Source organism: Oncorhynchus mykiss, chromosome 8 (assembly GCF_057628025.1).
Source record: "Oncorhynchus mykiss isolate SJ-2025 chromosome 8, ASM5762802v1, whole genome shotgun sequence".
Classification (NCBI taxonomy): Eukaryota; Metazoa; Chordata; class Actinopteri; order Salmoniformes; family Salmonidae; genus Oncorhynchus; species Oncorhynchus mykiss.
In genome coordinates this window covers 51,605,567-51,627,932 of record NC_143029.1, presented here as the reverse complement: position 1 = coordinate 51,627,932, position 22,366 = coordinate 51,605,567, and the positions used below count along the sequence as shown (strand labels likewise).

The 22,366-nt window shown below is 45.1% G+C and overlaps 1 protein-coding gene across 5 annotated transcripts in view; it reads right to left on the bottom strand.

The window, feature by feature from the left end:
• Positions 1–22,366, bottom strand: part of LOC110530023 (3',5'-cyclic-AMP phosphodiesterase 4B) — a 135,026-nt gene that overhangs the window by 76,113 nt on the left and 36,547 nt on the right. For 2 of the 5 annotated variants that reach the window (XR_016482422.1, XM_036985564.2), the window contains exon 3: positions 1,341–1,567. Coding sequence is in view for 2 of the 5 variants with exons in the window: in XM_036985564.2 (XP_036841459.1) it covers positions 1,341–1,567 (227 nt within the window). In the remaining 3 variants the exon portion in view is untranslated. Of the gene's footprint in view, positions 1–355; positions 1,568–22,366 lie in introns of those variants that run through there. The other 3 variants (XR_016482423.1, XM_036985566.2, XM_090181869.1) reach the window with 2 other exon arrangements.

Here is a 22,366-nt window from a genome sequence, read left to right as displayed (position 1 = left end):
GGCCATCGAGTGGGAGGGTTTTCAGTGGTTAAATTAGATGTATTCAGCGCGCAAGGGAACCACGCCTGCAAAGCCCATTATGCACCTCCATAAGGTAAGTCTGAAAACCAAATACTGAGAAGTGCGTAGGAAAGGCGTACAAATCCTAAGTCAGAATCGGCCCCCTTGTGAGCAATATGTTTGGAACATCAAATCGCAATAAAATATCAATATCAAATTGCAATACATATTGTGGTACATATACAATCAAAATAAATATCGTAATGTGATAATGTTGTATTGTGACTTCCTTGGCAACTCGCTGTCCTAACGCACACACAGACATACACACACCTACACAGCTCCAGGGCCTTACCAGGTATGGGCCACAGTGAAGCGCCTGTAACGGCGCTTGGTCACCACTTGTTTACGAAACCGTCTCGGAGAGTTGTGGGGTGAAACTCTCGTCCTCTTGTCCGATTCGGTTGGCCCACATGAGTCTGTATTCTGTTCCGACTCTGTTCGGTCCCCATGGGCCTCCATAGCTAGGATCTTGGTTTAGATCAGAGTCCAGTTCACTCAGTCCCAAAGAGTGGAGCTCAAGCGTGAGTCTACAGCACAGTACCCGCCAGAGAGCTGGTGGACAGAGCAGGGTTCTTCCGACAGCTCTAGTTCGCAGACTTCTTTGACGAGCTCTTCTTCTCACTTCAAGTGTTCGCCGGGGGTGATATTCTTTCCTTCACTCTCCCGTTGTCTCAGGCACCTGCTCTTTGTTTACTTCACTTAAACAATCTCTAACCCACTTTCCCTCTTCCATACAGTTCCATCTCTCTCTCCAGTCAGGGACCACTGTAAGCCCAGAAAATGATAAGTGGGATGTCCCTTTCAGGGTCCGCCCCCTCTGTAATATTCTTGAGGGGGGGGGGGCTATTGGTGATCACCTCGATTGATGTTGATTGGCTTACCACAACTGTCTGTTGCTCTGTACAGTGACTGGAACTCAACAGTTCAACACAACCTCACTTCACAAAGCACATGAATTAAATAGGCACCGCAACTGGTTTAGAGCACTTTGTCTCCACCCAGTGGTTGTTGGATGAAAGTGCACTTTGCTGATGCTGAATGTACAAAACAGATTTGCTTCACTGACTCTACAAACACATAATATACTTCAGCGTAGAGTAAGATGCAATTCAGCAAAAAATATTATCATGGTATGCTATGCTCTACAGATGCAGGAGAACACAGGATGGGTTGACCTCAGGTAATACTGCACAGGTACTGTCCTCCAGGAGTGCTGCCTTAGAAGTCCAGAGTTGCCAACCTCCCAAAACGTTGAGCTATGACCTACGATATCTCACCTGTTGGGGTCGACATGGGTAATGTCGATGCGTGGTGGAGGTCGAAAGGGCAGGCTGGTGGGTCGGGCCATGGCACACTCCTCTGGCGTGCGGCCCAGATCACTCTCCGCCTGTCGCCATGACAACGGGGGCAGCATTAGCGTGCCTGAGTGACGCCTGCGGCCCCGGCGAAGGTCCACCCCCGGGGTGCTGCCGAACAGGGGCACTCCCGGAGGCTCCTTGGTTTCCTGAAAGGCAAAAGTTGAGAGATTGTTTGTAGAACATTAAATAGAAGTTTATGGCCAAGAGTAAGAGGCAGTGGAGACGTTGAGAGAATGTTGCTATAGCGTTTAGAGGCGCGGGTTTACAGAATAAGGGTTATAGATAAGACTAAAAAGGCATGGGAAAGTTGACAGAATGTTGATATAACATTGAAATAAATTATGGGTAAGACTCAGTGGAGATAAACAAAAAGGCAAGAGATTTTTTTCTGCAGTTAAGTGTCATTTCTTGCATATTATATTACATCAGCATGCACTGCTTCTAATAAACCCAAACTAGCCCCTATGTCGACGCACTTCAGTGTACATTATTAATTCAAGGTATTACTTTGTCTATTTCAAAGGATGTCAAAATCCTAATATTTTGTCAGTTCCGTACACATAGCACTAGGGGGCACTCTAGGGCCTGCTGGGAGACTACAGTATTCTGAAAACCCAAGATACGGATAAATCAGAACCAAAACTAGAAAAGGAGCCAGACCAGGATTTTCACTTCAAGTCTTTTTACAGATAATCTCTTCCAGCTGGTCACATTTTGGAGTACAGAGCGTACTGGATTTTAAAAACGTCTCCAATGTTTCCCAGAAGATCACGTTTTCGTGGGGGAAATGCATTATGTTGTTATATTATGTTGACCAATTTGACTACAACTCAACACACTAAAACATTTCTGTGATATTTGATAAACACACACACACACAAAAAAAAAGAAGTGTTGTCTAATCAAAAGGTCATTCCAAACGACAACACGTGAGTTTTATGCAGTGTACAAAACATTAAGGACACCTTCCTAATATTTAGACGTCCTTTGGGTGGTGGACCATTCTTGATACACACAGGAAACAGATGGCACCTGACACCTAAAAGGCACTAATCATTTTGTCTTGCCCCTTCACCCTCTGAATGGCACACATTCCATGTCTCAATTTTCTCAAGGCTTAAAAATTCTTATTTAAACCGTATCCTCCCTTTAATCTATCCGACACTGATTGAAGTGGCTTTAACAAGTGGCATCAATAAGGGATCATAGCTTTCGCCTGGATTCACCTGGTCAGTCAGTCATGGAAAGAGCAGGTGTTCATAATGTTTTGTACACTCAGTGTGTTTGTTTGTATGTATGTATGTATGTATGTATGTATGTATGTATGTATGTATGTATGTATGTATGTATATATATATATATATATGTGCGTGCGTGTATGTGTGTGTCCGTGTGTCCAGAATTATTTAACCCCTTAATAAAGATGAGCAAAAAAAAAAATGTGTAAAATGAATAATACAAATTCTAAGCTATATTGTACGCCATTTTCTGGTTTTATTATTATAGTATTCTATACTAACACAATTGCTCAGAGAAAGATTTTGTTTAAGACGTAATACAAAACATCTAAAAAGATATGGGTTAAAATGATTGGATTCCCTGTATTCAATACTCCAGCACCCTCACCTTGCGAATTCGACAGACTTTTTTTCTGAAATGTTTTATGAGATTGGAGAACACACTGGGAGAGATTTTAGACCATTCCTCCATACAGAATCTTTCCAGATCCTTTGAGATCCTTCGTCTGCGCTTATGGGCTGCCCTCGGAGACTGAGATGGCCATTGCAAAATGTTGATTTTGTGGTCAAATAACCATTTGTTGGTGGAATGTAATGTCTGCTTGCCTTGCTGGAAGATCCATTTGCGGCCAGTTTTCAGCCTCCTGGCAAAGGCAACCAGGTTTTTGGTAAAAATGTTTTGATACTTGAATAAGTTCACAATGCCATTGAACTTAACAAGGGCCCCAGGACCAGTGGAAGCAAAATATCCCCATAACATCAAAGATACACCACCATATTTTACAGTAGGGATTAGGTATTTTCTGCATATGCATTCTACTTTCGAAAACAAAAATTCACCATTGGTGTACATGGCCAAAAACCTCTACTTTCATGACAGCTGACCATAGAACCATCTGGAGTTTGCTAAACGGCATTGGCACATGGATTGGAACTGGTGCTACGGTCATATGACATGAAAATAGAGCTCTTTGGCCACGCACACCAGCAGTGGGTTTGGCCTTCGAAAGAATAATGCATCAGTATTTGTAGTATTTCTGTCTGTGTTTTATATGTCTGTGTCAATGTTGTGACTTTCTCTGTAATGGTGGGTTGTAAAACATGGCAGTTTCAGCGAGGGGCTCCTGGCAGAGTGAGGATATACATCACCCTCTGTTTTACATTCACTCAGTCAAAGTGTAAAAGAACAAGGGAGAAGGAGGCAATCGAGGAATTCCTAAAACAATGTCTGTGTGAGTGATAGGTGAGGTGGTGTTTGCGGAGAATGGATTGTGTGTGTGTGTGTGTGTGTGCCCACATACACTGCATACATGATAACAGGGTATGCCTGTGGAGAGACAGTGAATGCATAAGAGAGAAAGAGATGAATCACGGAAAAGCTACTTCCCTCTAGTCAGCAGGTGCTGATGCTTCCTCAACGCAAACCAATCTCAGCACTGCTTAACAGTCCATTGTAAATTGAATATTTTTGCTTCTTTGCACCCCAGGATCTCCACTTGCACATTAATCTTCTGCACATCTGTCTCTCCAGTGTTTAATTGCTAAATTGTAATTATTTTGCCACTATGGCCTATTTATTTCCTTACCTCCCTTATCTTACTTTATTTGCACACACTGTATATATACTTTTTTTCCTATTGTGTTATTGACTGTATGTCTTATCCAAGATGGCGTAGCAGTGAAGACATGTTTGTTTTGTCCTCTCGTATATATATATATATATATATATTTCAATCTCTTCTCAAATTGTTTTATTCGATTATACCTTCCGGTAACTTGCCTCACCCAATGTGATACGGAATCGCTATTATTTTCAATTTTAGAACACATTCAAGAATCTCCAGAAGCTAACCAGCTAATTAGCTACAAGCTATTTGTTAGCCACCGCTAGAGGCTTTTACCTTCTGCACAGATACCAGCCCTGTTTTTAGCCTGGATAATACTCACCTGTCTACCTATTTCTGACTGACTGTCTCTCCACAACAACGCCGGATTCCTGACGCAATCCCTGGACCACTACTTCTGATCTTCACAGCTCGCTCGCTCACAGCTCGCTCACAGCTAGCTTTCACTCACCGTGGCACCTAGTACCGAAGCTATTCCCTGAGGCCCACCTCCAGGCCTACTCAGCTGTTCACCCGAACCCCACTCATACACGGCTAGAGCCCAAAACTCCACCGGATCCTTGCTGTAAACTCTGGACCTTGGCACCGGATCACCGCTGCTACCGATTGGATATAGTGGCTAATGCCACTGCCACGAAGCTAGCACCAGTTAGCCGTGAGCCAGGCACATCTCCTGGCGAGCAAACTAAATTCCACAATACCTCTTTCGCCATCTGGCTTGGATTCTCTGTCGACACGGCGCCCCGCCGCACCACCACGACTGATCTGCCGACGAATACTCCATCCGCTGTGCCTTCATCCGGCCTCCGTCGGAGCAGATGCTACTAACTTTAAACGCTGTGTCGCTAGCGTAGTGGGGCTCCCCTGTTCCATCTACTGCTGCCCCTGGACACTATGATCACTTGGCTACATAGCTGATGCCTACTGGACTGTCCATTAATCACGGTACTCCATTCTGTTTATTAATTTTTTATCTGTCGGCCCCAGCCGCGAACTCAGGCTCTGTGTGTAGTTAATCCGACCCTCTCTGCCTAGTCATCGCCATTTTACCTGCTGTTGTTGTGTTAGCTGATTAGCTGTTGTTGTCTCACCTGTTGTTTTAGCTAGCTCTCCCAATCAACACCTGTGATTACTTTATGCCTTGCTGTATGTCTCTCTCAAATGTCAATATGCCTTGTATACTGTTGTTCAGGTTAGTTATCATTGTTTTAGTTTACAATAGACCCCCTAGTTCCTCTCTTCATACCTCTGATACCTCCTTTGTCCCACCTGCCACACATGCGGTGACCTCACCCATTACAACCAGCATGTCCAGAGATACAACCTCCCTTATCATCACCTAGTGCCTGGGCTTACCTCCGCTGTACCCGCACCCCACCATACCCCTGTCTGTACATTATGCCCTGAATATATTCTACCACGCCCAGAAATCTGCTCCTTTTATTCTTTGTCCCCAACGCTCTAGGCGACCAGTTTTGATAGCCTTTAGCTGCACCCTCATTCTACGCCTCTGTTCCGCGGGTGATGTGGAGGTAAACCCAGGCCCTGCATGTCCCCAGGCACCCTCATTTGTTGACTTTGTGATCGAAAAAGCCTTGGTTTCATGCATGTCAACATCAGAAGCCTCCTCCCTTTGTTTTACTCACTGCTTTAGCACACTCTGCCAACCCTGATGTCCTTGCTGTGTCTGAATCCTGGCTTAGGAAGGCCACCAAAAATTCAGAGATTTCCATACCCAACTATAACATTTTCCGTCAAGATAGAACTGCCAAAGGGGGAGGAGTTGCAGTATTTTTGTATTTTTATTTCACCTTTATTTAACCAGGTAGGCTAGTTGAGAACAAGTTCTCATTAGCAACTGCGACCTGGCCAAGATAAAGCATAGCAGTATGAGCAGACAACACAGAGTTACACATGGAGTAAACAATTAACAAGTCAATAACACAGTAGAAAACAAAGGGGGAGTCTATATACAATGTGTGCAAAAGGCATGAGGAGGTAGGCGAATAATTACAATTTTGCAGATTAACACTGGAGTGATAAATTATCAGATGGTCATGTACAGGTAGAGATATTGGTGTGCAAAAGAGCAGAAAAGTAAATAAATAAAAACAGTATGGGGATGAGGTAGGTGAAAATGGGTGGGCTATTTACCAATAGACTATGTACAGCTGCAGCGATCGGTTAGCTGCTCAGATAGCTGATGTTTGAAGTTGGTGAGGGAGATAAAAGTCTCCAACTTCAGCGATTTTTGCAATTCGTTCCAGTCACAGGCAGCAGAGTACTGGAACGAAAGGCGGCCAAATGAGGTGTTGGCTTTAGGGATGATCAGTGAGATACACCTGCTGGAGCGCGTTCTACGGATGGGTGTTGCCATCGTGACCAGTGAGCTGAGATAAGGCGGAGCTTTACCTAGCATGGACTTGTAGATGACCTGGAGCCAGTGGGTCTGGCGACGAATATGTAGGGAGGGCCAGCCGACTAGAGCATACAAGTCGCAGTGGTGGGTGGTATAAGGTGCTTTAGTGACAAAACGGATGGCACTGTGATAGACTGCATCCAGTTTTCTGAGTAGAGTGTTGGAAGCAAATTTTGTAGATGACATCGCCGAAGTCGAGGATCGGTAGGATAGTCAGTTTTACTAGGGTAAGCTTGGCGGCGTGAGTGAAGGAGGCTTTGTTGCGGAATAGAAAGCCGACTCTTGATTTGATTTTCGATTGGAGATGTTTGATATGAGTCTGGAAGGAGAGTTTAGAGTCTAGCCAGACACCTAGGTACTTATAGATGTCCACATATTCTAGGTCGGAACCATCCAGGGTGGTGATGCTAGGCGGGCGCAGGCAGCGATCGGTTGAAAAGCATGCATTTGGTTTTGCTAGCGTTTAAGAGCAGTCGGAGGCCACGGAAGGAGTGTTGTATGGCATTGAAGCTTGTTTGGAGGTTAGATAGCACAGTGTCCAATGACGGGCCAAAAGTATATAGAATGGTGTCGTCTGCGTAGAGGTGGATCAGGGAATCGCCCGCAGCAAGAGCAACATCATTGATGTATACAGAGAAAAGAGTCGGCCCGAGAATTGAACCCTGTGGCACCCCCATAGAGACTGCCAGAGGACCGGACAGCATGCCCTCCGATTTGACACACTGAACTCTGTCTGCAAAGTAATTGGTGAACCAGGCAAGGCAGTCATCCGAAAAACCGAGGCTACTGAGTCTGCCGATAAGAATATGGTGATTGACAGAGTCGAAAGCCTTGGCAAGGTCGATGAAGACGGCTGCACAGTACTGTCTTTTATCGATGGCGGTTATGATATCGTTTAGTACCTTGAGTGTGGCTGAGGTGCACCCGTGACCGGCTCGGAAACCAGATTGCACAGCGGAGAAGGTACAGTGGGATTCGAGATGGTCAGTGACCTGTTTGTTGACTTGGCTTTCGAAGACCTTAGATAGGCAGGGCAGGATGGATATAGGTCTGTAACAGTTTGGGTCCAGGGTGTCTCCCCCTTTGAAGAGGGGGATGACTGCGGCAGCTTTCCAATCCTTGGGGATCTCAGACGATATGAAAGAGAGGTTGAACAGGCTGGTAATAGGGGTTGCGACAATGGTGGCGGATAGTTTCAGAAATAGAGGGTCCAGATTGTCAAGCCCAGCTGATTTGTACGGGTCCAGGTTTTGCAGCTCTTTCAGAACATCTGCTATCTGGATTTGGGTAAAGGAGAACCTGGAGAGGCTTGGGCGAGGAGCAGCGGGGGGGGGGGCGGGGCTGTTGGCCGAGGTTGAAGTAGCCAGACGGAAGGCATGGCCAGCCGTTGAGAAATGCTTATTGAAGTTTTCGATAATCATGGATTTATCGGTGGTGACCGTGTTACCTAGCCTCAGTGCAGTGGGCAGCTGGGAGGAGGTGCTCTTGTTCTCCATTGACTTCACAGTGTCCCAGAACTTTTTGGAGTTGGAGCTACAGGATGCAAACTTCTGCCTGAAGAAGCTGGCCTTAGCTTTCCTGACTGACTGCGTGTATTGGTTCCGGACTTCCCTGAACAGTTGCATATCACGGGGACTATTCGATGCTATTGCAGTCCACCACAGGATGTTTTTGTGCTGGTCGAGGGCAGTCAGGTCTGGGGTGAACCAAGGGCTGTATCTGTTCTTAGTTCTGCATTTTTTGAACGGAGCATGCTTATCTAAAATGGTGAGGAAGTTACTTTTAAAGAATGACCAGGCATCCTCAACTGACGGGATGAGGTCAATGTCCTTCCAGGATACCCGGGCCAGGTCGATTAGAAAGGCCTGCTCACAGAAGTGTTTTAGGGAGCGTTTGACAGTGATGAGGGGTGGTCGTTTGACTGCGGCTCCGTAGCGGATACAGGCAATGAGGCAGTGATCGCTGAGATCCTGGTTGAAGACAGCGGAGGTGTATTTGAAGGGCCAGTTGGTCAGGATGACGTCTATGAGGGTGCCCTTGCTTACAGAGTTAGGGTTGTACCTGGTGGGTTCCTTGATGATTTGTGTGAGATTGAGGGCATCTAGCTTAGATTGTAGGACTACCGGGGTGTTAAGCATATCCCAGTTTAGGTCACCTAACAGAACAAACTCTGAAGCTAGATGGGGGGCGATCAATTCACAAATGGTGTCCAGGGCACAGCTGGGAGCTGAGGAAGGTCGGTAGCAGGCGGCAACAGTGAGAGACTTATTTCTGGAGAGAGTAATTTTCAAAATTAGTAGTTCGAACTGTTTGGGTATGGACCTGGAAAGTATGACATTACTTTGCAGGCTATCTCTGCAGTAGACTGCAACTCCTCCCCCTTTAGCAGTTCTATCTTGACGGAAGATGTTATAGTTGGGTATGGAAATCTCTGAATTTTTGGTGGCCTTCCTGAGCCAGGATTCAGACACAGCAAGGACATCAGGGTTAGCAGAGTGTGCTAAAGCAGTGAGTAAAACAAACTTAGGGAGGAGGCTTCTGATGTTGACATGCATGAAACCAAGGCTTTTTCGATCACAGAAGTCAACAAATGAGGGTGCCTGGGGACATGCAGGGCCTGGGTTTACCTCCACATCACCCGCGGAACAGAGAAGGAGTAGTATGAGAGTGCGGCTAAAGGCTATCAAAACTGGTCGCCTAGAGCGTTGAGGACAGAGAATAAGAGGAGCAGGTTTCTGGGCATGGTAGAATATATTCAGGGCATAATGCGCAGACAGGGGTATGGTGGAGTGCGGGTACAGCGGAGGTAAGCCCAGGCACTGGGTGATGATGAGAGAGATTGTATCTCTGGACATGCTGGTTGTAATGGGTGAGGTCACCGCATGTGTGGGAGGTGGGACAAAGGAGTTATCAGGGGTATGAAGAGTGGAACTAGGGGCTCCATTGTGAACTAAAACAATGATAACTAACCTGAACAACAGTATACAAGGCATATTGACACTTGAGAGAGACATACTGCAGAGATAGCCTGCAAAGTAATGTCATACTTTCCAGGTCCATACCCAAACAGTTCGAACTTCTAATTTTAAAAATGAATCTCTCCTGAAATAAGTCTCTCACTGTTGCCGCCTGCTACCGACCCCCCTCAGCCCCCAGCTGTGCCCTGGACACCATTTGTGAATCCTACAATCTAAACTAGATACCCTCAATCTCACACAAATCATCAAGGAACCCACCAGGTACAACCCTAAATCTGTAAACAAGGGCACCCTCAGACATTATCCTGACCAACTGACCCTCCAAATACACCTCTGCTGTTTTCAATCAGGATCTCAGCGATCACTGCCTCATTGCCTGTATCCGCTACGGGTCCGCAGTCAAATGACCACCATCACTGTCAAACGCTCCCTAAAACACTTCTGCGAGCAGGCCTTTCTAATCGACCTGGCCCGGGTATCCTGGAAGGATATTGACCTCATCCCGTCAGTTGAGGATGCCTGGTCATTCTTTAAAAGTAACTTCCTCACCATCTTAGATAAGCATGCTCCGTTCAAAAAATGCAGAACTAAGAACAGATTTACCCCCTGGGTCACTCCAGACCTGACTGCCCTCGACCAGCACAAAAACATTCTGTGGCGGACTGCAATAGCATTGAATAGTCCCCGCGATGTGCAACTGTTCAGGGAAGTCAGGAACCAATACACTCAGTCAGTCAGGAAATCAAAGGCCAGCTTTTTCAAGCAGAAATTTGCATCCTGTAGCTCTAACTCCAAAAAGTTATGGGACACTGTAAAGTCCATGGAGAACAAGAGCACCTCCTCCCAGCTGCCCACTGCACTGAGGCTAGGTAACACGGTCACCACCGATAAATCCATGATAATCGAAAACTTCAACAAGCAATTCTCAACGGCTGGCCATGCCTTCCTACTCCAACCTCTGCCAAAAAGCTCCACCCCCCCCCGCAACTACTCGCCCAAGCCTCCCCAGCTTCTCCTTTACCCAAATCCAGATAGCAGATGTTCTGAAAGAGCTGCAAAACCTGGACCCGTACAAATCAGCTGGGCTTGACAATCTGGACCCTCTATTTCTGAAACTATCCGCCGCCATTGTCGCAACCCCTATTACCAGCCTGTTCAACCTCTCTTTCATATCGTCTGAGATCCCCAAGGACTGGAAAGCTGCCGCGGTCATCCCCCTCTTCAAAGGGGGAGACACCCTGGACCCAAACTGTTACAGACCTATATCCATCCTGCCCTGCCTATCTAAGGTCTTCGAAAGCCAAGTCAACAAACAGATCACTGACCATCTCGAATCCCACCGTACCTTCTCCGCTGTGCAATCTGGTTTCCGAGCCGGTCACGGGTGCACCTCAGCCACGCTAAAGGTACTAAACGATATCATAACTGCCATTGATAAAAGACAGTACTGTGCAGCTGTCTTCATCGACCTGGCCAAGGCTTTCGACTCTGTCAAAAACCATATTCGTAGCCTCGGTTTTTCTAATGACTGCCTTGCCTGGTTCTCCAACTACTTTGCAGACAGAGTTCAGTGTGTCAAATCGGAGGGCATGTTGTCCGGTCCTCTGGCAGTCTCTATGGGGGTGCCACAGGGTTCAATTCTCGGGCTGACTCTTTTTTCTGTATATATCAATGATGTTGCTCTTGCTGCGGGCGATTCCCTGATCCACCTCTACGCAGACAGTCACCATTCTGTATACCTCTGGCCCTTCCTTGGACACTGTGCTTTCTAACCTCCAAACGAGCTTCAATGCCATACAACACTTCTTCCGAGGCCTCCAACTGCTCTTAAACGCTAGTAAAACCAAATGCATGCTTTTCAACCATTCGCTGCCTGCACCCGCACGCCCGACTAGCATCACCACCCTGGATGGTTCAGACCTAGAATATGTGGACATCTATACGTACCTAGGTGTCTGGCTAGACTCTAAACTCTCCTTCCAGACTCATATCAAACATCTCCAATCCAAAATCAAATCTAGACTCGGCTTTCTATTCCGCAACAAAGCCTCCTTCACTCACGCCGCCAAACTTACCATCCTACCAATCCTCGACTTCGGCGATTTCATCTACAAAATGGCTTCCAATACTCAACTCAGCAAACTGGAGGCAGTTTATCACAGTGCCATCCGCTTTGTTACTAAAGCACCTTATACCACCCACCACTGTGACCTGTATGCTCTAGTCGGCTGGCCCTCGCTACATATTTGTCGCCAGACCCACTGGCTCCGGGTCATCTACAAGTCCATGCTAGGTAAAGCTCCGCCTTATCTCAGTTCTCTGGTCACGATGGCAACACCCACCCGTAGCACGCGCTTCAGCAGGTGTATGTCACTGATCATCCCTAAAGCCAACACCTCATTTGGCCGCCTTTCCTTCCAGTTCTCTGCTGCCTGTGACTGGAACGAATTGCAGAAATCGTTGAAGTTGGAGACTTATCTCCCTCACCAACTTTAAACATCTGCTATCTGAGCAGCTAACCGATCACTGCAGCTGTACATAGGTAAATTGGGTGGGCTATTTACCAATGGACTACCTCATCCCCATACTGTTTTTATTTATTTACTTTTCTGCTCTTTTGCACACCAGTATCTCTACCTGCACATGACCATCTGATCATTTATCACTCCAGTGTAAATCTGCTAAATTGTAAATATTTGCCTACCTCCTCATGCCTTTTGCACACAATGTATATAGACTCTTTAAAAAATAAAAATAAATTCTACTGTGTTACTGTGTTATTGACGTTTATTGTTTACTCCATGTGTAACTCTGTGTTGCTGTCTGTTCACACTGCTATGCTTTATCTTGGCCAGGTCGCAGTTGTAAATGAGAACTTGTTCTCAACTAGCCTACCTGGTTAAATAAAGGTGAAATAAAACATGTTTATTCCATGTGTTGTTGTTTGTGTCGCACTGCTTTGCTTTATCTTGGCCAGGTCGCAGTTGCCTACCTGGTATAATAAAGGTGAAATAAAATGTAACAAAAATAAACATTGCTCTGCCCTCCGGTCACCTACTCCTCTTCCTTACTTCCCCTCATCATCCTCTTCCATCTCCTCCCTCCTCACTCCGTGGCAGTGTCATCCCTCTGTCCCCATGCCAGTGACATACACCATACTGCTCTCCCCTCTTTATCCTTTCCCTCCAACTCCCTCCTCCTCACCTCTTCCTCTCTTTCCTCATGTGACTCTTCCATCTCCTCTGCTCTCTCCACACACAGTGAGGTGTGGGTCCTTCTGTCCCTTAGCTTGTGTCAGAGTGACATGCATCACACTTCTCTGCCCTCAGGGCAACTCCGAGATAATCTCAGAGGCTGGTCTTGAGTCTAATTGTTAAGATTAGGATTTGGGGGAAGGCAAGCTGATCCTAGGTCTGTACCTAGCCATAGGGGCCACTTCAGCACACTGTAGCTAAGGACAGGGCAGAATGAGCGGAGGGCTTGATTAAGTGTTAAAGCCATTACTCTGATCATGTGTTCTATTTACTTGACTTTGACAAACGGTATGTATTACATACCTATTGTGCTGTGTTTTCTATTCCTAAAACAAGTGTGAGCATAAACATTTGAGATTTTACTGTATCACAAACTCTACTACTGGGGTGTTATTGGATAGGCTAGTGCAATTTGCACTAGTGCCATAAGACTGTAGTCTCTCTCGTTCTCTCCCTCTACCTTCTGTCCTCTCTCCAACACCTCCTGCTGAGTTCACAAGACCAGCAGTCCACAACTCTGTGACCCAGTAAAGATGCATGTGGAGAGCGAGACAGCCAGAGGGGGAAGAGAGAGAAATACATGGCAAGACTAACACGGAGAGAGAAAGGGAAAGAACACCAGGATTCAGCTAGACAGACAAACACAGGGGGAAAGATAGTCTCTATATTCCCATATGTTAGAAAAACTAAAATAAGAGTGAGATTAGAAAGAGAAGATCGGCAGAGAAGGGAGTGAAAATGGGAGGTCGACAGGAAGATATAGAGACAGGCTGAGGGAGGGAGTGGGGGTGGGGGGGTGGGGGAGAGACTGATGAGAGCAAAAGATAGCGACAAAGATGGACAGACCGATGAGAGCGGGCGAGAGAGAAAGAACAGACAGAGGATAGAGATAGCGAACAGCCCCACCTGCTCCTAGTCAGTCCCTGCTGTAATTGACTGAGAGTAAACACAGCACTGCTGAGTCCTCTGGTATTTCGAGGGAAATCTAATTTGTCTGATTTATCCCTGCTGTCTGCAATGGGAGAGTGGCAGTCCAATCTGGCAACCCTGAGATGGGCTTTGTCCATTACGTTTCACATGTCAAATAAGTGCCGTCATAACAGGACATTTCGATGGCAACATGTCCATGCGTTACAATGTGTTCATGACGTGAAAGGCTTTTTCCTTGTGTTACAAAAGTGCCGTAATATTTCAGTGGCAACATGTCAATATGTTATACACGTATTTATAGTGTGTTTTACCGTGTTGTGTATTCATCCCATGTTGATTAGTTCTCCCCAAGAGCCGGACATGTGTAACTAATTTGTGATGGATAAGCTGTTCTTACTTTGAATTGGAAAAAGGACAGGGAAAAATACTTGTACACAGTGCATTCGGAAAGTATTCAGATCCCTTGACTTTTTCAACATTTTGTTACTGTAAGGGAAAATGTGGGACTATGTATGCTATTGGGACTACAGTGCCTTACGAAAGTATTCGGCCCCCTTGAACTTTGCGAACTTTTGCCACATTTCAGGCTTCAAACATAAAGATATAAAACTGTATTTTTTTGTGAAGAATCAACAACAAGTGGGACACAATCATGAAGTGGAACGACATTTATTGGATATTTCAAACTTTTTTAACAAATCAAAAACTGAAAAATTGGGTGTGCAAAATTATTCAGCCCCCTTAAGTTAATACTTTGTAGCGCCACCTTTTGCTGCGATTACAGCTGTAAGTCGCTTGGGGTATGTCTATCAGTTTTGCACATCGAGAGACTGACATTTTTTCCCATTCCTCCTTGCAAAACAGCTCGAGCTCAGTGAGGTTGGATGGAGAGCATTTGTGAACAGCAGTTTTCAGTTCTTTCCACAGATTCTCGATTGGATTCAGGTCTGGACTTTGACTTGGCCATTCGAACACCTGGATATGTTTATTTTTGAACCATTCCATTGTAGATTTTGCTTTATGTTTTGGATCATTGTCTTGTTGGAAGACAAATCTCCGTCCCAGTCTCAGGTCTTTTGCAGACTCCATCAGGTTTTCTTCCAGAATGGTCCTGTATTTGGCTCCATCCATCTTCCCATCAATTTTAACCATCTTCCCTGTCCCTGCTGAAGAAAAGCAGGCCCAAACCATGATGCTGCCACCACCATGTTTGACAGTGGGGATGGTGTGTTTAGCTGTGTTGCTTTAACACCAAACATAACGTTTTGCATTGTTGCCAAAAAGTTCAATTTTGGTTTTATCTGACCAGAGCACCTTCTTCCACATGTTTGGTGTGTCTCCCAGGTGGCTTGTGGCAAACTTTAAACAACACTTTTTATGGATATCTTTAAGAAATGGCTTTCTTCTTGCCACTCTTCCATAAAGGCCAGATTTGTGCAATATATGACTGATTGTTGTCCTATGGACAGAGTCTCCCACCTCAGTCTGCAGTTCATCCAGAGTGATCATGGGCCTCTTGGCTGCATCTCTGATCAGTCTTCTCCTTGTATGAGCTGAAAGTTTAGAGGGACGGCCAGGTCTTGGTAGGTTTGCAGTGGTCTGATACTCCTTCCATTTCAATATTATCGCTTGCACAGTGCTCCTTGGGATGTTTAAAGCTTGGGAAATCTTTTTGTATCCAAATCCGGCTTTAAACTTCTTCACAACAGTATCTCGGACCTGCCTGGTGTGTTCCTTGTTCTTCATGATGCTCTCTGCGCTTTTAACGGACCTCTGAGACTATCACAGTGCAGGTGCATTTATACGGAGACTTGATTACACACAGGTGGATTGTATTTATCATCATTAGTCATTTAGGTCAACATTGGATCATTCAGAGATCCTCACTGAACTTCTGGAGAGAGTTTGCTGCACTGAAAGTAAAGGGGCTGAATAATTTTGCACACCCAATTTTTCAGTTTTTGATTTGTTAAAAAAGTTTGAAATATCCAATAAATGTCGTTCCACTTCATGATTGTGTCCCACTTGTTATTGATTCTTCACAAAAAATACAGTTTTATATCTTTATGTTTGAAGCCTGAAATGTGGCAAAAGGTCGCAAAGTTCAAGGGGGCCGAATACTTTCGCAAGGCACTGTATGTATGCTATTGGGACTACAGATGCTCAGGGACTATCGATATTGTGGAGACTATATGGCAACTATGGAGACTAGAGAGGAACCACAGACGATATGTATGCATAGGAGGTCATGACAAGAGAATCATTGGGGATGCATAAGGAGTTCTAAGGGAGATTATTGAGTATGTTTGGGAATAGTACTAAGTGAATGTGGATGAGAGTATTGTGTGCTTGACTAACTAACGGAGCAGGGGTTTAGCCTCGGTGTGAGAGCTGTGTGAGTGTGGGATGACGTGTGAAGCTGGAAGTTTTCCCCCCCCAAAAGAGTTCAAGAAAGGGATTAAGCATGGGAAACGGAAATAGTAAGAGTAGGATGGAGGATACTATATAAAGCTGTAAGAAGAATGATGGTGAAGCATGTGGAGCCGGAGAAGAAAAAAAAGAGGAAGAAGAAAAAAAGAAAGCCTGGCTGGCCTTTCATCATCCATGGGGCCCCCACCCCGGGGCCCCCACCCCCTTGTATCCACCTCTGCCAAATCTTCCACCAGCAGACGGAGATGGTGGGCCCCCCCCATAACCTAGATGGGGGTTGGGCCTGTGTCAGGTGGAGGAGCCATGGGATTAGGAGCTGTAGAAGTTGCTGGAGCTGAAGACAGAAAGCTACCAGCAAAAACAAGGACCAGAGCGAACGAGCAGAGAGGAACAGAGAGGGAGAGACTGGATTTGCTACAACTGTGGGAAGTTAGGGGATCTTTCAAGGCACTGTCCTGGAGCAGGAGAAGCACAAGGAGAGTGGCCGTCCTCACGTGCACAACCCATTTGGAAGAGGAGGTGGACGAGCAGGCTACCAAGCAAAGGATGAGGCGAAAACAGAAGAAGAAACTTGTGAAAAAAAAAAATGAAGAACCAGAATGTCAAATGCTAAAATTGACCACCTTGTCAACCCTGCAAGGAATGGAGGAAGACATTGTTGAGTATTGTGTCACCCTTGCAGTGTTCTTTGAACTTGGCAGGTGGAGCGGAGCACTGTTTGAGCCCAGGTGATTTTGTGGTGGTCAAAGGGTTCAGGAGAAAGAGTTGGAAAGACCGCCGTTAGAGAGAGCCGTACCAAGTTCTTTTGACCACCCCAACTGTGGTCAAGGTTGCTGAAAAGAGAAACCTGGATCCACTTGTCGCACTGCAGACGAGTTCCCGATCCAGCAAAAGATTGGGCTTCGCCAGTTCCAGTGGTGCAGTGTGGCCCTTCTCTGCTTTATCACAGGTGTGCTAATGAAAACAGTAAGTTGTGCTCTTGTGTGAAACCTGACAGAGGTTAGAAGGAGTCCTGAGCGAAAGGGACCGACGCTGGCCCGGAGTAGAGGTCCAGAAGTAGATGGTCATCGGAGAAGGAGAGCCCTGCTGGGCCCTCATAACCACCAGGACAATCTGTTCCTCTCTAGAGCAGAAATGGTTCCTAATCTTACATCTGCACAATAAGAGTGTTGGGTGTGTGGGTTGGGGTCAGTTAAGGTAGGAGCAGGTTTACCACTTGTGGGAGTTCCCATAGGGGTAAATCTGACTATGCAAAATGGTCTTACCATTCCTGATAGAGATGCCACGTTACCATGACCCCATGACGTTTTCTGCATTACACAACCACATAGGCCCACCGTTGTTTGCTAGGCCAGATGCTACGGAGATGGAAGTATTAAGAGTGATGACAGCCCCTTGGTGTATTAGTGGAGAAGGAGGTCATCATTTGGGTGAACTAGAACGTAAATTGTACAATGTATTACAACGGATCCAATACCTGTAATTTAACTGTTAACAATGCCGACACTGGGGAACCTGGTAATGTTACTTATGGTATTTCAGTCTATAATGTTATTATCCCTTTTTAGAGGAGCCACAAATGGTACCTATTGGTTGTGTGGTAAGATTGCTTACTATAGTCTGCCCCTGAACTGGCTGTACTGTTGGGTTTGTTGTGACCGCTATGAGAACCGTTCCAAACGATAAGAGTCTGAAGGCTCTGTTTAGAGACAACAAACTTCCTGGAATGAGGAGAGATAAGAGTTCTCTAGCTGACGTCACACACTCCAGCACCTGCCGCCAGGTTCTTTGGTGTATATTTTTCCTGTTTATGGAGTTGCATGTACGCTAGACCAAATTCATGATAATCGCTAAACACGTGGAGAAAATTGCCAATGCTACTCGAAATGTCCTGGAAAAATGTAATGCCGAACTGAAAGAATTGCATAAATTGGCTCTGTAAAACAGAGAGGCCCGTGACTATCTTTTGGGGCACTTGTGCAATAATTGGAGATGAGTGTTGCACTTTTGTACTCTAATGTTACCGATCTGGCCGAATACATTGCCACCGTGGCAAAGAACAATACCTCACAGCCAGAGTGGACGCTTGCAACTTGGTTGAAATCCCTGTTTGAAAGATGGGGATCCCAAATTGCCCAATGGGCTGCAGCGTGTTTTTAAAAAAAAACTTAGTCTGTCTAATTGTATTACTAACATGTTGTAAGGCTATTTGTGACTCCCTAGCTGATAAGGTTTCGGCAGCCATTATGTTTAATGCTCCTCAAGTGGATGGTGAGACTGATGAGCTGCCGACGCTGGATGAGGTTCCTTTTCCCCCTGTAGATAAGGACAATGAGTGAGAATTGAAAGTAGTTTTTGTTTGACAAGTTTGGAAGGCCCTTGCGGATTTGTTAAAAAAAAAATATATATATATATATATATATATTTTATGTTTTATGTTTTGACTAGTCTCAGGGACAGTTGGTGCAGAACAGATGTCACTGCAACCAGATTGTGGTAAGACCCATGTAAACAATGGTTCAACATTGAGAGATTTAGTCACCTCTGAGTCTACAGTGTATTTGTGTGTATTTTAGATCGTAAAACCCAGAGTGAAGGGTTTGAAAGGAGGAAGTGTCCGATTTTATATGTTCATTTCACTTACTTTAATAAACATATTTTGATAGAACCTCCTTTGATAGAAGCTATAATCTAATGCTTACCTTAACATTTTATGATAATTATCACAGAGTGATAAGAGGAGGCAATGTGAGGGAAAATGTTCTGTTTGTGTATCAAATCAAAGCTACGTTCTAATAACCAATTAGAAAAGTTCATGCAGGTGTCTGACTGATTGTGTACGGAGGAATCCTCACTATCATTAATAGGCAACATGGCAGTACGCCCAGAACATTGCTATGGGAACAGAGGCATCTCAGTTTCAAGGTCTCAACTTGGAGAGGAAGTCTCGTGAGGTATTGGTCAGTCACATGCAGGAGCCAACGTTAATGACGAATTATGATTAATTTAAAATCATGCAAATATGTCTGTGTAAGCGGTATAAGAGAACGGAAGGGACCGCCCCGGTGAAACTCCCGATCGACATGTGTACTTGGTGCCTTGAGTTGGGTGGACCCTCTCCAGCGAGCTGATAATAAAGAATGATTAGTTTAAGATTGACTTTGAGAGTCCCCCGTGTAGACTTTCCACAACATTATCTTACAGCGTTATTCTAAAATATATATATATTTTAAATCCCATTAATTCATCTACACCCTGTTAATATCACATTTACATAAGTATTCAGGCCCTTTACTCCGTACTTTGTTGAAGCACCTTTGGCAGTGATTACAGCCTTGAGTCTTCTTCGGTATAACGCCACAAGCTTGGCACACCTGTATTTGAGTTTCTCCCATTCTTCTCTGCAGATCCTCTCAAGCTTGGTCAGGTTGGAAGGGGAGCGTCGCTTCACAGCTTTTTTCAGGTCTCTCCAGAAATGTTTGATCGGGTTCAAGTCCGGGCTCTGGCTGGGCCACTCAAGGACATTCAGACTTGTCCCGAAGACACTCCTTTGTTGTCTTGGCTGTGTGCTTAGTGTCATTGTCCTGTTGGAAGGTGAACCATTGCCCCAGTCTGAGGTCTTAAGCACTCTGGAGCAGGTTTTCATCAAGGACCTCTCTGTACTTTGCTCTGTTAATCTTTCCCTCTTTCCTGACTAGTCTCCCAGTCCCTGCCGCTGAAAAACATCCCCACAGCATGATGCTGCCACACCCATGCTTCACTGTAGGGATGGTGCCAAGTTTCCTCCAGATGTGACGCTTGGCATTCAGGCCAAAGAGTTTAATCTTGGTTTCATCAGACCAGAGAATCTAGTTTCTCATGGTCTGAGAGTCCCTTAGGTGCCCCTTGACAAACTCTAAGTGGGGTGTCATGTGCTTTTTACTGAGGAGTGGCTTCCATCAGGCCACTCTACCATAAAGGCCTGATTGGTGGAGCGCTGCAGAGATGGTTGTCCTTCTGGAAGGTTCTCCCATCTCCACAGAGGAACTCTGGAGCTTTGTTAGTGACCATGGAGTTCTTGGTCACCTCCCTGACCAAGACCCTTCTCCCCCGATTGCGGAGTTTGGCCGGGCGGCCAGCTCTAGGAAGAGTCTTTTTGGTTTCAAACTCCTTCCATTAAAGAATGATGGAGGCCGCTTTGTTCTTGGGTTCCATCAATGCTGCAGAAATGTTTTGGTACCCTTACCCGACACAAACCTGTTTCGAAGCTCTATGGACAATTCCTTCGACCTCATGGCTTCGTTTTTGCTCTGACTTGCACTGTCAACTGTGGGACCTTATATAGATAGGTGTGTGGCTTTCCAAATCATGTCCAATCAATTGAATTTACCACAGGTGAATCAAGTTGTAGAAACAAGGATGATCAATGGAAACAGGATACACCTGAGCTCAATTTCGAGTCTCATAGCAAGGGGTCTGAATACTTATGTAATTAACGTATTTCTGTTTTCGCTTTGTCATTATGGGGTATTGTGTGTAGATTGATGGGGATTAGTATACATTTAACATAACAAAATAAGGAAAAGTCAAGGTGTCTGAATACTTTCCAAATTAACTTTTTATTTTACCTTTATTTAACCAGGTAGGCCAGTTGAGAACAAGTTCTCATTTACAACTGTAACCTGGCCAAGATAAAGCAAAGCAGTGCTACACAATGTGTGTGTGTGTGTGTGTATATATACACATATATATATACATATATACACACACACACACACACACACACACACACACATATATATATACACACACATATACACATATATATACATACACATATACATACACATATACATACACATATATATATACATATATACATATACATATATACACACACACATATATAACTTTTCCACTTTTGTGAATTTCCATCTAGCTGAGGGCTGTTTAATGTCGGTCCTGGAGGGCTGAAACACGTCTGGTTTTCATCCTCTCCTTCTAATAAAGGACTAATTCAGACCTGGAACACCATGTGAGTGCAATTATCTACTGGGTAGCAAACAATTACCCAAGGACATAGAAAATGATGGGCGATTCAGAACTATAAGAGCTGACGGTGCCTCGAGAATACCTAGGAGAGCAGAGTGGCCCTGGGAGTTGCCTGATTCAAAATGGTCTTTCTGGAAACTGTGAAACAAAATGAGCTGGCCTGCCCATCTGATAATAAACAGAGCTTTCTTCCATCTGAGGAGTGAGGAGAAACAGATGGGCCTTTCTCTGTCTCTTTTCTCTCTCTTGCGCACACTCTTGGTCCCCCTCGTTTTCTCACTCCCTCCTTCCCTTCTCTTCCTCGCCCCTCCGTCTCTCTCTCGCTCTCCCTTTGTCACCCTCTCTCCATATCTTTCTTTCCACAACCCCCCCCTCTCTTTTTTCCTCTCCCTCTCCTCCTCTCTCTCTGCAGTGTGTACTGTCGAACACCCCTCTGTTTCTGGACGGTCATCTGCTCATGACTCACTGCCTTCCAGACAGTACCTTCCTCTATTTCTGTTAGTAGTGAAAGGTTAGAGGATCATAGACGGCACACCCAATAGGCTAGGGGAAGCTATGCTTAAGTCGTTAATACATTTTTTATAAAATGCTTATGTACCGCTTCTGGATTTGTTAAAGACCTTCCTTAGCTACATATGTTGACTTAAGTATTTATGAAATGCTTATGTACTGCTTAAGAGAATGTGTTATGATGTCCTAATGTAGGTACTCTTCATTTTTATGTGTTTGGCTACCGATATGGGAGGACCTACTGTACTAGCTGGCTAAAACTACCACACTGGGTTTTGTTGCCATTTGAGAGGGAAACTAATGTAATTTCACGCAGTAGGGTAAATTATTATCCAAGTAATGAATAGATAGATATAACACTACATTGTTGCCAAACAATGACTAGTAAGCTAAAGCAAACTGCTACACCTCCTGAATGGAAAGATGCTGTCAAAACAAGGTGTGAATAATAAGTGAGGTGTGTTCTGGCAATGTTGTAGTCTCTTTAGACAGACGGGTTGCCTCCCTCAATAGATATTGTCAGTGTATTT